Source organism: Chiloscyllium plagiosum, chromosome 21 (assembly GCF_004010195.1).
Source record: "Chiloscyllium plagiosum isolate BGI_BamShark_2017 chromosome 21, ASM401019v2, whole genome shotgun sequence".
Lineage (NCBI taxonomy): Eukaryota > Metazoa > Chordata > Chondrichthyes > Orectolobiformes > Hemiscylliidae > Chiloscyllium > Chiloscyllium plagiosum.
In genome coordinates, this window is record NC_057730.1 from 55,340,582 (window position 1) to 55,357,929 (window position 17,348).

Consider the following 17,348-nt stretch of genomic DNA (forward strand, 5'->3'; position numbering starts at 1 on the left):
GAGTGGACGAGGCGGGCTGGGGGAGGGAGGGTGGACGAGGCGGGCTGGGGTGGAAGAGGCAGCAGATGGATTGGGCCTAGTCATTTAGGTGAGGGGCATGTAATCGGTTGGCTGAGAAGATGGGAGTTGGGACTTAGGTGGCGTTTTAGAAGATTCGTCAGGGGCTGTGGAGATATTCAGGCACGGTAGGTATTTAGGGTGAGGACTATTAAGTGGGATGGTTGGGGTGTGTGCAAGTGGCTAGGCTATTGATAGGGGAGCAGAGGTGGGAGTTTGAGTGGTTGAGGTATCGGGTTAGACTGGGTTTTTCAGTCAATGTGACTATTCACGAGACTATCTGAAAACTCTAGCTCCTACCTCAGACGTTTGCAGTGGTTCCTGGGGAGTAAGTGAGTTATACTTTCCAAGTTTAGACTACCTAAGCATTTCCCATTGAGTCAGTGCATTAGGGTCCAAAGTGAATCTCCAGCTGTGCATCTCTAATTATCTGAGATTCAACAATATGGACTGTCGTGATGTCCAAGTGAACTAGTTGCAGTGTAACAGTTGGGGTGGCATGGTAGCTCAGTGGTTAGCACTGCTGCCTCACAGCGCTAGGGACCCAGGTTTGATTCCAGCCTCGGGCGACTGTCTGTGTGGAGTTTGTACATTCTCCCCGTGTCTGCTTGGGTTTCCTCCGGGTGCTCCAGTTTCCTCCCACAATCCAAAGATGTGCAGGTTAGGTGAACTGGCCATGCTAAATTGCCCATAGAGTTAGGTGCATTAGTCAGGGGTAAATATAAGGGAATGGGTCTGGGTGGGTTACTCTTCGGAGGGTCGGTGTAGACTAGTTGGGCTGAAGGGCCTGCTTCCACACTGTAGGTAATCTAATCTAATCATAACATGTACCTGAAAAGGGTATTTTCTATCCCCTCTGAAATGTCTCATTCCTGACCTATGTTATGGACCAGGTCAGACCCCCTCAAAATATATTAATATAATAGCCTAAACTCTAACATTTTCTTATTTTAAACGTAAATATCAGGTGCTTTGCTTCAAGCTACTGGTCAAACTACTTGATGTTAAGCAAAACATAATTTATTCGAACACTAGAGTTAAAATACAACAAAAGGAAGAAGAATGTGGAATAACTTAATTCTGTTGGAAAACCTGATCGAAATTAGATTACTACTAAACAGTAACTGCTCCAATAAAGTAACATCCCACAAACACACCCTTGGCAAAAGGCAAATTCAGAAAACAGGATTGTCTCACAAGGAATCCAGCAGCCAAGAAAGAGAACCCCCAGCTTTTGTCTGTAAAGGAATAAATAGCTTTCAGTTCTTCAAGACCCCAACAGGAACTGATAAAAGGTAAACCTGAACTCCCTGGTTCTGTGTTTGGAGGCTTGACCACACCCATTCAGGCTGCTTCTATTGTTCCAACTGTAAGAAAAACGCCCAAGGCTTCACAAGGTTTACCTTTTTATAGACTTTCAACATCAGTCCTCCAATCTCTCTCTAAAGGAAACCAGGGCAAAACGCACCTCTTAAAGGCACAGCATTGTCACACCTATTCAGACTAGAGGCCTGTAACTAGTGGTGGGCCACAAGGATTGGTACTGGGTCCGCTGCTTTTCATCATTTATATAAATGATTTGGGTGTGAACATAAGAGATATGGTTAGTAAGTTTGCAGTTAACACCAAAATTGGAGGTGCAGTGGACAGCGAAGAAGGTAACGTCAGAGTCCGTTGGGATCTTGATCAGATGGGCCAATGGGCTGAGGAGTGGCAGATGGAGTTTAATTTAGATAAGTGCGAGGTGCTGTAGTTTGAAAAAGCAAAGCAGACCAGGACTTACACACTTAATTATAAGGTCATGGGGAGTGTTGCTGAACAAAGAGACCTTGGAGTGCAGGTTCATAGCTCCTTGAAAGTGGAGTCGCAGGTAGATAGGATAGTGAAGAAGGTGTTTGGCATGCTTTCCTTTATTGGTCAGAGTATTGAGTACAGGAGTTGGGTGGTCATGTTGCGGCTGTACAGGAGATTGGTTAGGCCACTGTTGGAATATTGTGTTCAATTCTGGTCTCCTTCCTATTGGAAGGATGTTGTGAAACTTGAAAGAGTTCAGAAAAGATTTACAAGGATGTTGCCAGTGTTGGAGGATTTGAGCTATAGGGAGAGGCTGGGGTGGTTTTCCCTGGAGCGTCGGAGGCTGAGGAGTGACCTTATAGACGTTTACAAAATTATGAGGGGCACGGATAGGATAAATAGACAAGGTATTTTCCCTGGAGTGGGAGAGTCCAGAACTAGAGGGGATAGGTTTAGGGTGAGAGGGGAAAGATATAAAAGAGACCCAAGGGGCAACCTTTTCACCCAGAGGGTGGTATGCATATGGAATGAGCTGCTAGAGGAAGTTTCATACACACATCACCCTCTGCATGAAGAGGTTGTCCCTTAGGTCTCTTTTAAATCTTTCCCCTCTCACCTTAAACCTATGCCCTCTAGTTCTGGACCATATCTATTTACCCTATCCAAGCCCCTCATGTTTTTATAAACCTCTATAAGGTCACCTCTCAGCCTCCAATGCTCCAGGGAAAATAGCTGCAATCTATTCAGCCTCTCTCTATAGTTCAAACCCTCGCACCCTGGCAACATCCTTGTAAATCCTTTTCCAACCTTTTCAAGTTACATGACATCCCTGTAGCGGGGAGAACAGAATTGCTCGCAGTATTCCAAAAGTGGCCTAACCAATGTTCTGTACAGCCGCAACATGACCTTCCAACTCCTATTCTCAATGCACTGACCAATAAAGGAAAGCATACCAAATTCATGGAACTATGAACCTGCACTCCAAAATTCAGCTCGATCATGGCTGATCTTCTGCCTCGATGACATTTTTCCTGCATGATCCCTATATCCCTTAATATTTTTAATTCCACTAAGAAATGTATTGATCTCTGTTTCAAGTTTACTCCATGAGGGAGCTTCCACTGCTCTCTGGAGTAGGGAATTCCAAAGATTCCCCACCCACTGAGTGAAGCAATTTCTCCACTTCCAGTCTGAAGCGACCTGCCCTTTATTTTGAGACTGTGCCCCGGTTGTAGAAACGTGCCCAAAAACACTTCCTTCACCTTTTCTGATGATCTTTGTAAGAACTTTGTAAGTCTCAGATTACCTCTCATTCTTCTAAAGTCTAGAGAATATAATCTCCTTAATCACTCCTCAAAGGACAATACCACCTTCCCAGGTTCTGTTTGGTGTACTTTTGTTACACTCCCTCTAGGGCAAGAATATGCTTCAATTAATCATTAATCCTGAAAAGGTAGCACAGTAACAGATTTCTCAGGAAGCATGGGTTATGGCATCAAATTTAAATGTTTCTATTTTCTATAAGTGTCTGAAGTATGAATGTTAGAAAACATTGTTAATTCCATCACTCTGTTATTTCTATTTGATCATACAATGTAGCCTCTCAGTGAGTGAGCATGCCTATTTGTTCCAGGTTAAAACTACTCAAACTGAATGAATTCTCTTATGGCTGCGACCTTGGGATTGATGTGTGCTCTGAATGGATTAAAATTTTCCCCTTTTGTTCTATATGCTGGTTAAATTCAGTCTCCCAATTTCTATAAAGAGTAATTTTAATCCATTATGCCACCCAATATTGTTAGAACTTCAGTAAAGTTATGTTTGTAATCTGTATTCACACACAGACAATTGCTTTCCTTTGTGAGGATGATGGTTCTGAACTTCAGCAATCTGGCTTTGACATTTAAATACCAATATTGTTTGAATCTACAAGAGATGATTCATTTTTTTGGTCGAAATATGTTTAAGATGTAAAATATTGCAGTCACATGGGCAAAGGACAAATGTGGAAGAATCCTGTATCTCTCAACCTTCAAATGGTACTCCCCTTATGACATTTTAGTATGAGATAAACTTAGTGATATTTCCCTTTACCTGTAGAGGTATTAAAAAAATAAAATATGAATAAAAATTGAAATTGTTAATTCTGAAGGTGTTTTTGCATGGATAATGTCAGCAAATTGTCTGCACATTGCTTGTTAATTAGTTGGGGGGCAGCCCTATTGATGTTAATTCTCAGGAAGCTGTCGGTCTGTTCCTGTTGTTCTGTGATTCATCAAGTGTGAGTTAAAGAGTGATGTCATGTGTGTGCTGTCCACAGGGTTTTTGTAAGCAACACTACTCAGTTGCATAAAATGATAGGGAATAAGCTGGGCTTCAGATTACACTTAAACACCAAATTAAATTATCCCAAGTATTTTGCTGCAACTGCAGTGACGTGGCTGTACATCATGTTGAAACTGATGCCTGTTCATGTTTGCTGGCGTGGTGATTTCTGCTTTAGATTTTCTGTATCAGCAGGTTTAAAGTGAGTGATTTTCTGCTGTGGTGTGATAATCAGTGAAATAAAGCTGACAGTGACATTTCCAGAAGAAAATTACAATCAAATTACAAAGACTGTTTCTTCCAGGCCCTGCATTGCTTACATGTTTATCCATTTTCTTCTTTATTGTACAGTAACCACAAAAGCTGACGGCTCATTCAGACTTGAAAACATGACAGCCGGCACATATACCATTAATACACAGAAGGAGCACATCTTCTTTGAACCAGTTACTGTGAAGATTGCCCCAAATACTCCTCAGTTGGCAGATATAATAGCTACAAGGTAGGAGACAACAGAGCTGTTGGAAGATGCATTGCATGCATAAATATTGAACTGGCTTTTCCATCACTGTAGTATTTCTTTCAAAACTGGTTGCAACAAAACATTGTATTGTTTCTCCATTGCTCTACAGCTTTAGTGTCTGTGGGCAAGTAGCTGTCAAGCGGTTCCCTGAAGGATTAAAACCAATCATCAAATATAAATTAGCAATGGTTGCTCAAAATAAGGATAAAGCCTCGCCAGTTATAACAGAAACGGATTCCCATGGATTGTTCTGTTTCCAAGCAAAAGCAGGAACCTATATCATTCAGGTGAAATTAATATATTATTTAACCTATTCAGTTATTATCTGAAATTATTTATGTATTTCAATGAAAAGGGACAGCTTGATTTTGGGAGTTTTGTTTTTGCTTTGTAAATTTAGGAACCCTATTTATTTATTGTCAAAATGTTGTTGTTCTTTTCATTTGTAGGTCTATTCTTGTTAGAATCTTAACCAGTCCGTTCTACAAGGAAAATCATGTCCATTGGAGTATATGAGAATGTTAAAAAGCCACAATTATATATTGATTATATTAAGCAGTGCAGCACTGTTTAATATAATCATCTAGGTGGAATCAGTGTATGCCTAACGTTCTAACTGCTTTGTTAGCATAGTCATCCATGCACGTGTGATAAACATTTAGTGTTGAAAATATTTCCAGTGCTACATTGTCAGTATTTCTGAAGCTTCTGTAGTTGGTAAATTCCATGTGTAGATATCATAATGGAGTTTTGTCCTTTCCTCCCCTGCTGTTCACATAAATGTACTTTTCTATAGAGATAATTAGACAAAGTTGGAAGCAGGAACAGTCACAGCTTGTACCCTCCCAAGTTCAGGGGCAAGGGCCAAATATAACACCCTGACTGACACTCAAATGCAATGCGCTAACTCAGTATCTGTTTGAAATTTAAGCTTTAGAATCTTATATATTGGCTAACGCAAGCCATCAAAAGAGCGGGGATTCTTTATAAAATAACTGTGATCTAATGAATAAATAGATTATTTTTTTGCTCATTCTACTTTCTTCCATTCTTAGTTTAGATGTTTCACTTTGACTTTGCATATTGCATGTTACAAAGTATTTGAGGAATGGGAAAACAGTAAGACTGAGATTATAGAAATACTGTTATTGGTGGATGAAGAATTGCACATATCCACCGTTAGACATAGTATTTGTATTGGTCTAACTGGTTATGAATTACATAGGTGATGGTCAGCGAGATTGAAGCAAAAGCAGGACTTGCACTGAAACCGAAGTTTCAACCTGTCACAGTTACAGATGCACCCATTATGGATCTATCCTTCACCCAGTTTATGGCATCTGTGACTGGGAAAGTACTCTGTTTGGGTAAGTGGGTGTTTGCTGGGTATGAGTGTTGGTTGAATTAGCCTCCTATGATTTCAGTATTTGTTTTGATGAACAGAGCTTCACCTGTAATTAAAACTACTCTTTCCTTTTATATTTTGGTCAGTGTTCCTTTCAGTGAAGTGAAGACTCTAAATTTTCATGTAGTTCCCCTTTCAGACCTACACTGGTGTAAGGTCAGAAGTTACATTATAGCAGGTTATAGTCCAAGAGGGTTATTTGAAATCACAAGCTTTCAGAGCGTTGCTCCTGCATCAAGTGACTTTGTGACTTCTGACCTTGTCCACCCCAGTCCAACACTGACATCTCCACAAATGCTGGTGTAACTACTTAAACTTAGCATTACAAGTGATAAGATATTTGAAATGCCGTTCAGCTGTACAATCAGTGGTTGGAGAGGCTCCAGGAGGAGTGCAAATCATTGTTGCTGTATATATTCAAATGCAACTGGCAGTGGGTTTTCCTCACAGGTTTCTTCTCATCCAGATGAAACTGAAAAAGTTGTGGATTATTTGAAAATGGTAATTGCTGTTTTCTTAAGTTAATTACTGATAATGTTTTTTTTAAACATAAATGCTGCTGTCTCAGAAAATTGTTCAATCACACTTGGGTGTGAGGAGAACCTGATTCACTGACCTTGATACCAAGGAGTGTAGCGGTAGTGTCCCTGCCTCTGAGCTAGGTGATTCAAGTTCAAGTCTAACATGCTTCAGAGGTGTTTAACATCTCTGAATAGGTTGATTAGAAAATACCTACCTTGGTACTAATTGGCTGCTGTATGTGTTTACTTATTGAGATTGACTTGTGATAACTTTGTTGGGTACTGTTCTGATATTGATTGACATCATCTCCATTACCAGCAAACAACAACAAATTGAACTGGCAATTTTGTCCAGGTTTTACAGCTTTAGCGAGAAAATACTAAACAGAACTAAGCTGCAACAACTTGTGTTTATATTTACATTTAACAGTAACATCATAAAATATGCAGGAGAATAATATAAAACAAAATCTGACAGCACATCACATACAGAGATACAAAGGCAGGTGAAAGAGACTCGCTTTAAGAAAGGGCATGGGCTTAATCCAGTCACTAGCACTAGTACGTTTGTCACTTTAGGTGGTTTTATCTTTTTGTTTTTCTTGTATCTGTTGTTTAACTGACTATTAAAATCAAATTCCCAAATTTAAAAGTTAAGAAGACAGAGATACAAAGCTCTTCACTATACAGATGTTTTTGACAGAACAAAATACTTTGGATGCTGTAAATCTAAAATGAAGACAAACTGGTGGAGAAACTCAGCAGGCCTGGTGGCATGTGGAAAAAATAGCCAGAATTGATGTTTTGGTTCAGTATGACTGGTGGAGTGCCTCAGGGGGTCGCTGCTGAGCATGTTGCTGTTGTTATCTACATCAATGATTTGGATGAGAATATACAAGGCATGATTCATCAGTTTGCTGATGACACTAAAATAGGCAGTATTGTGGACAGTGAAGAAGGTTATCAGAAATTGCAGCAGGACCTTGATCAGCTGGGGAAGTGGGCTGAGAAATGGCAAATGGTGTTTAATATAGATAAGTGTGAGGTCTTGCATTTTGGAAAGTCAAATCAAAGTAGGGGTTTCATGGTGAATGGTAGGGCCTTAAAGGGTGTGGTGGAACAGAGGCACCTTGGAGTTCAGGTGCATGGTTCTCTGAAAGTGGAGCCACAGGTAGACAGGGCGGTAAAGAAGGCTTTTTGCAGACTGGCCTTCATCAGTCAGGAGAAAGTGAGGACTGCAGATGCTGGAGATCAGAGCTGAAAATGTGTTGCTGGAAAAGCGCAGCAGGCCAGGCAGCATCCAAGGAGCAGGAGAATCGACTTTCCGGGCATAAGCCGTCAGGCTGCACTTGGAGTATTGTGTTCAGTTTTGGTCACCTAGCTACAGGAAGGATGTTATTAAACTGAAAAGAGTGCAGAAGAAATTTACAAAGATGTTGCCAGGATTCAATGATCTGAGTGATATGGCGAGGTTGGACAAGCTCAGGTTTCTTTTTTAAGAGCATAGAAGACTGAGGGAGGATCTCATAGAAGTATATAAGATCATGAGAGGTATGGATAGAGTGAATGCACACAGTCTTTTTCCCAGGGTTGGGGAATTGAGAACTAGAGGGCATCAGTTTAAGGTTCGAGGGGAAAGAATAAAAGGGAACCTGAGGGGCAATCTTTTTTACATAGAGGGTGATACACCAATGGAATGAGCTAGTAATGGAAGTGATTGAGGCGGGTACTTGAACAACATTTGAAAGGCATTTGGACAAATACATAGATAGGAAAGGCTTAGAAGGATATGGGCCAATTGCAGACAAATAGGGTTAGCATTAAGGAATGTTTCGGTTGGCATGGACCAGTTTGGACCACAGGACTTGTCTCTGTGATGTAGGACTCTATGACTCTTCAGAGCTGGCAAACTGATCCAAAGAAGAGTCATATTTGGCTCGGAATGTTACCTTTGTTACCCTCTCCAAATGACAGCTATGCCTTGCCTACCTCTCTTTGGCAGAAAATGTAATGCTTTAAAGACTAGAAAATATTTACACATTCTCTAATTTTACCACTTAATCACATAGTTAGATTCTAAACAAGGGCAGACCGACAATATGGAATTGTACAATAGCAAGACAAGCAATGGGAGTTGCTGTCATTTCATATTTCTATTTTAAATTGTACAGCTTTGTTTCACTTGCTTTTCCTTTAAAGGATTTCTGTGAGTAAACAAGTGATTCATGGATTTGTAAATGTTTAAAACATTATTATAGTTCTCAGTTACAGCGGGCGGTCAGGTATTCATAAAGCCCTGTATTAGTGTGCTAAACAGAGACACCATTGAGTGCACAGGGCAAGAATGGTGGATAATGAGCTGATACAGAAACTACAGATATCCTTGCCATCCAGGTCTTGATTGTCCTGATATACTTTAGCATTAGTTGTCGCGATTTGGAGGTTGTAGTATCTTTGAGTTTGTGTTGAATTTATGTTTCTCCTATGTTAATGAACAGAAAAAAATTAAATTTTTTAATGGATTAACCAAATGTTCAGCATTGGGTGTAAAGGTTTTGTTATATACTTTTTGTAATACTTTTAATGATCTGGCCTCTCACTATTTTCTTTATTAAGATTCCTGCAGCGATCTTGCTGTGACCCTTCAACCTTTGAGTCGTCATAGTGACAAACAAAGCATGCAGCTCTCTGGAGGTGCAGACTCCGCATCGTTCACTTTTAATAATATTTTGCCTGGCAAATACAAGGGTAATAATTTCATACTTTTGAGATGCTATTATTTCTTTATGGATGTTAATGAGCATCAGATTTAATCAAACGAATCTGATTGAAAATGTCGGTTTTTACAGTGAACATTATCCATGAAGAATGGTGCTGGAAAAACCGATCGTTTGAGCTGGAGGTTGTGGATCAAGATTTGACTGGGATAGAGTTTAGACAGACAGGTTACATGCTCCGATGCTCACTCTCTCATGCAATCACATTGGTAAGAGAAACATAATGCAATGGAGGGTCGTTGTTGGGAAAAGCCTGTATACCTGCTTCACAATGAAACTGCTGTTAATTTTAGCAATCATGCGCATTCCATCTTTCTAATTATTGTCATTGTAAAATGCGTCCTACTCATCCTGAGTACCAGTGGCAGCTTTTAGATCGTGCACATTCTTGGTTATATGTTGTGGTTTCAAATGCAATTAGGAATGGGCAATAAATGCTAGTCTTATGCGTGATTCTCAAAGCTTATAAATAAAAAAAAAATAGCAGTTGTATTTATTTCTCTTTTTAAGCTCGCCTTAGAATTGCAGAATGGTTACTATGCTGAAGAGGGCATTTGACCCTTTGTGTCCATGCTAGCCCTCTGCAACGGCAGTTGTTTGCTACAAATTTCCTGTTGTTTTTTTATCTATAGCCACAGTTTTTGAAAGTCCTGATTGACCCCGCCTCCTCCATAGCTGCAGCCAGTGCATTTCAGATTCGAACTCCACACACTGCAAAAGAGGTTTTCCTTATATGGCCATTACTTTTTTTGACAGTCGCCTTATATCAGTATCCCATGGTTCTCGATTTTTCAAATGTACAAACAAAATAGGAATAGGAGTAAGCAACACAGTCCTAATGGGGACAGTTGCTCCCTGTCTACCCTTGCCCAGTGACCTCAAGATTTTGAACATCTTTATCAGATCTCCTCTTCATCGTTTCTTTTCCAAGGTTACTAATCTTAGTTTCTCCAATCTGTCCATGTGGCTGAAGTTCCTCATCTCTGAAACCATTTTTTGTGAATCATTTTTGCACCTTTTCTAATACCTTCCATTCTCCCGAAAGTCTATTGCCCAGAGTTGGAGGCAGTCTTCCAGTTGAACCTGCACCAGTGTCTTGTACAGGCTTGATAAAGTCCTTGTTTTTGCACTCTGTGGCCCTCTTTATAATGCTCAGGATCCTGTGTGCTCTATTACCATCTTCAATGACTCATCCATAAATACAACCTCTACTCCTGCGCCTATTTTAAAATAGTATCAAAGAACAAAGAAAATTACAGCACAGGAACAGGCCCTTCGGCCCTCCAAGCCTGCGTCGATCCAGATCCAAACCTGTCACCTATTTTATAAGGATCTGTACCCCTCTGCTCCCTGCCCATTTATGTATCTGTCTAGACACAACTTAAGTGACGCTATCGTGCCTGCCTCTACCACCTCTGCTGGCAATGCTTTTCAGGCACCCACCACCCTCTGGTTAAAGAACTTTCCACACACATTCCCTTAAACTGTTCCCCTCTCACCTTCAACTCGTGACCCCTAGTAATTGGGTCCCCCACTCTTCGAAAAGCTTCTTGCTATCCACCCTGTCTATACCGCTCATGATTTTGTAGACATCAATCAGATCTCCCCACAAACACCACCTTTCTATTGAAAATAATCCTAATGTACTCAACCTTTCTTCATACCTGGCACCCTCCATACTAGGCAATATCTTTGTGAACCACCTCTGCACTCCATCCAATGCATTCACATCGTTTTGGTAATGTGGCAACCAGAACTGTATGCAATATTCCAAATGTGGCCGAACCAAAGTCTTGTGCAACTGTAACGTGACCTGTCCACTCTTGTACTCAATGCCGCAACCGATAAAAGAAAGTATGCCGTATGCCTTCTCGACCCTTCTACTGACCTTCAGGGTACAATCGACCTGAACACCCAGATCTCTCTGTACATCAACTTTCCCCAGGGCCTTCCCATTTACTGTATAGTTCGCTCTTGAATTGGATCTTCCAAAATGCATCACCTTGCAGTTGCCTGGATTGAACTCTGTCTGCATTTCTCTGCCCATCTCTCCAATCTATATATATTCTGCTGCATTCTCTGACAGTCCCCTTCACTATCTCCACAAATCTCAGTGTCATCTGCAAACATGCTAATCAGACTACCTATACCTCCCTTCAGATCATTTATGTATATCACAAATAACAGTGCTCTCAAACTGGATCCCTGTAGAGCACCACTGGTCACAGTTTTCCATTTTGAGAAAATCCTTTCAACTATTATTCTCTGTCTCCTGCTGCCCAGCCATTTCTCTATGCATCTTGCCAGTACACCCTGGACCCCATGTGACTTCACTTTCTCCATCAGCCTATCCTGGGGAACCTTTTCAAACGCCTTACTGAAGTCTATGTAGATGACATCTACAGCCCTTCCCTCATCAATCAACTTTGTCACTTCCTCAAAGAATTCTATTAAGTTGGTATGACATGACCTTCCCTGCACAAAACCATGTTGCTTATCACTGATAAGTCCATTTTCTTCTAAATGTAAATCGATCCTATCCCTCAATATCTTCTCCAAAAGCCTCCCTAACACTGACATCAGGCTCACTGGTCTATAATTATCTGGATTACCCCTGCTACCTTTCTTAAACAAGAGGACAACACTAGCAATTCTCCAGCCCTCCGGACCTCACCCATGTTCAAGGATGCTGCAAGGATATCTGTTAAGGCCCCAGCTATTTCCTCTCTTGCTTCCCTCCGCAACCTGGGATAGATCCCATCCAGACCTGGGGACTTGTCCACCTGAATGACTTTTAGAATACCAAGTTAAAAATCTCACAACACCAGGTTATAGTCCAACAAGCTTATTTGTTAAGTGGTTGCAGAGTATAAGATTGTATGACACAGAATTTATAGCAACTGTTTACAGTGTGATGCAACTGAATTATATATTGAAAAAGACCTGGATTGTTTGTTAAATGTCTCATCTTTTAGAATGACCGTGTTGCTTTCAGTTCTTTCATATATAAATCACAGAACTTTTTTTTAAAGTTACATTCTCAAGTGAACTTCAACAATAGGTGCCATGTCAGCTCAGATAATGCGTAAAACCTAACACTTCCTCCCTCTTTGTGCTGACTTGATCTAGTGACCAAACATTTATCCCTGACCTCAACATCCGTCATGCCCCTCTCCTTGGTGAATAGTACTCATTAAGAATCTGACCCATTTTCTCTGACTCCACGCATCACTTTCCTCCTTTGTCCTTGAGTGCCCAACCCTTTCTCTAGTTACCCCCTTGCTCTTTATGTACGAGTGAAAGGCTTTGGGATTTTCCTTCACCCTATTGGCTAAAGATATTTCATGACCCCTTTTAGCCCTCTTTAGTCCTTGTTTCAGATTGGTTCTACTTTCCCAACATTCTTCCAAAGCTTCGTCTGTTTTCAGTCGCCTAGACGTTGTGTATGCTTCCTTTTTCCTCTTAGCTTGGCTATCCTGCATTTTGTATCTCTCTTGTCTTTCCTATCAAACATTAATCGCTTCACACTTCTTTGCTTGAATTCCATCTGCCAGTTGTTTACCCATTCTGCCTGGTTATTTGTGTTCTTTTGAAATGTTCCGCGATCCTGCGCAGAGTTCGCAATGATTCCAAATGTTGTGTTAATCTGCAAATTGTGAAATAGCACCCTGTACTGCAATGTCTAGGTCATTGATTGTGTTAAAAAAGTAAGGGTCTTAATGCTGATCCCTGGGGAATCCCTTCATTTACTCTTGACCAGTTTAAAAAGAAATTAACCATGAGACATGAGAGCAGAAATTGGCCATTCAGCCCCTTGAGTCTGCTCTGCCATTCAAGATCATGTCTGATCTGATAATCCTCAATTTCACTTTCTTGCCTTTTCTCCTTAAACCTTCATTCCCTTACTGATTAAAAATCAGTCTTTTTCAACCTTGACTTAATGACCCAGCCGCTCCAGCCCTCTGTGGTAAAGATTTTTATGGATTCACTACCGTCTGAGAGAAGAAGTTCCTTTCCATCTCTGTCTTAAAAGTGTGACCCCTTATTCCAAGATTACGTCCTCTGTTTGTATGACGAGAGGACACATTTTTGAGATGTGAGATAAAAAGATATGAGATAAAATTTTTACACAGAAGGTGGTTCGCGTTCAGAATGAACTTCCAGAGGAAGTGTTGGATGTGGGTGCAATTATAATGTTCAAAATGCACTTGGATAAATGAATTGGAAAGGTCTGGAGGGATATAGGCCAGGGATAGGCAGGTGGGGCTAGTTTAGTTTGGGATTATATTTGGCAGTGGGTCTGAAGGGTCTATTTCCATGACCTATGACTCTACGATTCTCCCAGAAAATAGAGCGTCCTTTCTGCACCTACCTGTTAGGTACACCAAGAATGTGTGTGTTTCAGTGAGGTTGCTGCTCGTTCTTCTACATTCCAATGATTACAAGTCTTATCTACTCAATCTGTCCTCATAAGACAGTCTCTCTGTACATGATATCAGCCCAGTATCATAGCACATGAAACAGTCCAGCACAGGAACAGGCCTTCTCTGTTCTGCTTCCAACTTTTCACCACTGTCTGATTCCTGTCACTTTGTATCAAATCTACCACTATCCCTTTTAATTCCGTGAATGCAAACTTTGAAAAAAATCCAATTATGTGGCACTTTGTTAAAAGCTTTTTGGAAGTCTCTGCAGACTGCATTATCTACTCTACCCTCATCAACATTTTTATGGCAATATTAAAATTAAGTTCATGTGGCCTTTTTTTAAACTGAGTGTGTTTTTGTCAAAGTGTCAAATTAATTTTTTCCTGGATTATATTCTCTAATTTGGTGAACCATTTTAGAAAATAAAGCAGGAAACACTGTAAGGGCATACACGCACACACATCTAGTTTCAAGCATTTTGTAAGTCATTCTGTTTCTTTTCTCATGAGTCTCTGTTCAATTCCTTTTTTTTTAAGTACTCATTTGCATTATCCTTTGAGGAAGGTTTTTACAAAGCTGCTTCAGTTCCTTTGCAAATAAACTGTTTTTGGTCTAATTACAAATTTCTCGAATAGAACCTCAAATGTTTTGTTTTAGACAAGCTGATTAAAAGCAGACTTTGTTTATGTTTTAATACCTCTATGATAATTTATTACTTATGAAATGTTCCTTCGTATTCCATTAAAATGTATTAATTTGAAAGAATAGCAAAGCAATGCAAGGTGTTTCATAAATCTGTAGTGTATACATTTGATGGCAGTCATTGAGAGTATGTCTGATTTAAGTAGGTGAGAATGTCACTTCTGAGGCACTGTATTAGATTGATTTGCCTTTGCTACAACGTGAGTATATTAGAAGTAATACATCATATTGTCATCACTCATATGTTTGAAAATGCTGTTCATTCTATCGCTATTCAGGAATTTTACCAGGATGGAAGTTGCCCAGAAAATGTCGGTGTATACAACCTCACAAAAGGCGTGAATAGATTTTGCCTTTCTAAACCAGGTACAAAATCTGAGTGAAGTTTACTTTATTTGTTTAGTTCTTGGCTCCGCAACTCCTTAATGCTGCGCATTGCCCAAAGTTTGCACTGAGGTTGTTATAACAAAATGACCATTGATATTGTGTGCTTGATATCGAAAAATAATCCAAGGCACTTCACAGAGGAAGGAGACCTTTGAAGGGTCATTAGGAAGGGTTAGCTAACGAGATGGATGGAAGTAGTGTAGAAGGTAAGGGATTCTAATTAGATAATGTGGCCAAAGCAAATACAAGCTGACCACCAATCTTGGGGCAGAGCAAGTGGAAATACAGGAGGCCAATGCACTGGATAGTTATTTAAAACAACAATAGATCAGAGAGTGTGTCAATTGAGGCTATGGCACTTAACATATATTAGGACATAGTTCTCAGAATATTGGATGATTGGAGTTTGAGGTAAATATTGGAAAGAGAGCATGAAATAAAATAGAGTCCAGCGGAAATGAAGGAATTGTGAAGGGTTTCAGCATCAATGGAAGTAAGGTGAATGTGATAATTGACAGTATTGCATAAATATGTTGGCAGTGGATGCTGGGTTTACAGGCACAAAGTTAATTGAATATAAAATAGTCCAGTCATAAATGAATAGTGAGGCATTTGATTGGGCTGCAAATAACCTTAGTTTTCCCTGTGTTCAACTGGAAAATTTTAAGTTCCTTCACAGTTGTTGTTCAGATGTGATTATGGAAGTGAATCGCGATAACTTGCAGCACAAAAACCTCGGGATCTAAACACAATAAATTAGCAATCGGTTTAGATTGCTGAATTGAACGTAACACCAAAAGTTCGATAAAAATGGAGGCTAATGTATGTGGCCTAGATTTTTGAAGAGCAAAGTGTAGAGAAGAGAGCTCAGGATGATTTTCTGGAAATCCCCAGAGCTGGCCATTTCAGATAAGATCAGCCATCCTGAGGAATTATAATAATAATCAGTTTAAGATTGACAGACAGTTTTGTGGTGTGCTACATACACAGTCTTTCACTCTTTGCAAAGAAGGAATATGGGCCCAGATTATGTCTATTTTAACTCAACAAAGTAGGTGACTCATTGGTTAATTGCTCAGGGCATTGGTCAGACCAATCAGAATCAAACTGCCTCGTGTGAAATCTAACCAATACCTGACAGTTAACTGTCAATCATCATTAATTGCTATATTCTCTATGGCAGCACTTCTGCCAATCTCAATTCACTCGTCAACTAATCCTCTCAAACAACATAAATGCTGTTTTTTCCCTTTTTGGGAATTCTTGCCAATTGTCCTGATAAATTCAAGATGAAAATCTTCAACAAAACTTCTTTTTCAGCAATGCTAAAGAAACAATTGTTGGAAAATTACTTGTGTTAGAACAGATAAGTGAGGAACCACACATGGTGTTTGGAGAAGACTAGTACACATTACCCAGTACAGTTACTTATAAAAGTCATTCTTGGAAACAGGTTAAAATCTGAGTGTTATACAAGACTCAGCTCATGATATGGAAATTTTTAGCATTGTTTAATTCAATAATCCTAATCTCATCTTCATTTATGAAAGCAAAATGCTAGCAATTGCTTGATCTTATTAAAATCGGATGCTTTTATGTTTGAATAATGGGCTATGAACCTTTCTCCTCTTCCCATTTTTTTTGCATATTCTTTGTTCTGAGCAGGCACTTTTCATATTCGCAGCCTATTGATCATGCTGCAGATTTGTTCAGCTCTGTGCATACATTTTCCACTGATTGTCAAGCATGCATCCTTCCTAAAGAGGAGAAGGCAAGCAGATCAAATCACTCAATGTGCTTGCTAAAAATCAAAATTTTCCTGCCTTTTATCCCCTGTTTTTCAATTTTGCAAGGCTCAAAAATATGATTTTCAACATAACAGAAGAGGTTATCTGTTTCAACTGACATGATTCAATTTAAGTGTACGTTTTTGTGCCTTTTATTAGTGTTTCTATTTGTGAGCCACAACTGGTCCAAACCAGAGGCTTTGGAGTTTATTGTTTTCACACTGTCACTCAATCAGCTGAAGGAAGTTACAGAACAGTACAGCACAGACCAAGCCCTTCAGCCCACAATGTTGTGCCCCCGTTGATCCTCATGTATGCACCCTCAAATTTCTGTGATCATATGCATTTCCAGCAGTCTCTTAAATGACCTTGCTTCCACAACTGCTGCTGGCAACGCATTCCATGCTCTCACAACTCTCTGTGTAAAGAACCTAAAGAACCCATCCCCTCTATACTTTCCTCCAACCAGCTTAAAACTATGACCCCTCGTGTTAGCCATTTCTGCCCTGGGAAATAGTCTCTGGCTATTGACTCTATCTATGCCTGTCATTGTCTTGTATACCTCAATTAGGCCCCCTCTCCTCCTCCTTTTCTCCAATGAAAAAAGTCCGAGCTCAGTCAACCTCTCTTCATAAGATAAGCC

At 40.0% G+C, this 17,348-nt stretch overlaps 1 protein-coding gene across 2 annotated transcripts in view; it reads left to right on the forward strand.

Moving 5' to 3' along the window:
- Positions 1 to 17,348, forward strand: part of nomo (nodal modulator) — an 88,332-nt gene that overhangs the window by 21,785 nt on the left and 49,199 nt on the right. For both annotated transcript variants that reach the window (XM_043712142.1, XM_043712141.1), the window contains exons 12-17: positions 4,528 to 4,678; positions 4,809 to 4,986; positions 5,925 to 6,066; positions 9,242 to 9,373; positions 9,475 to 9,611; positions 14,810 to 14,897. In XM_043712142.1, coding sequence (XP_043568077.1) covers positions 4,528 to 4,678; positions 4,809 to 4,986; positions 5,925 to 6,066; positions 9,242 to 9,373; positions 9,475 to 9,611; positions 14,810 to 14,897 — 828 coding nt within the window. The remainder of the gene's footprint in view (positions 1 to 4,527; positions 4,679 to 4,808; positions 4,987 to 5,924; positions 6,067 to 9,241; positions 9,374 to 9,474; positions 9,612 to 14,809; positions 14,898 to 17,348) is intronic.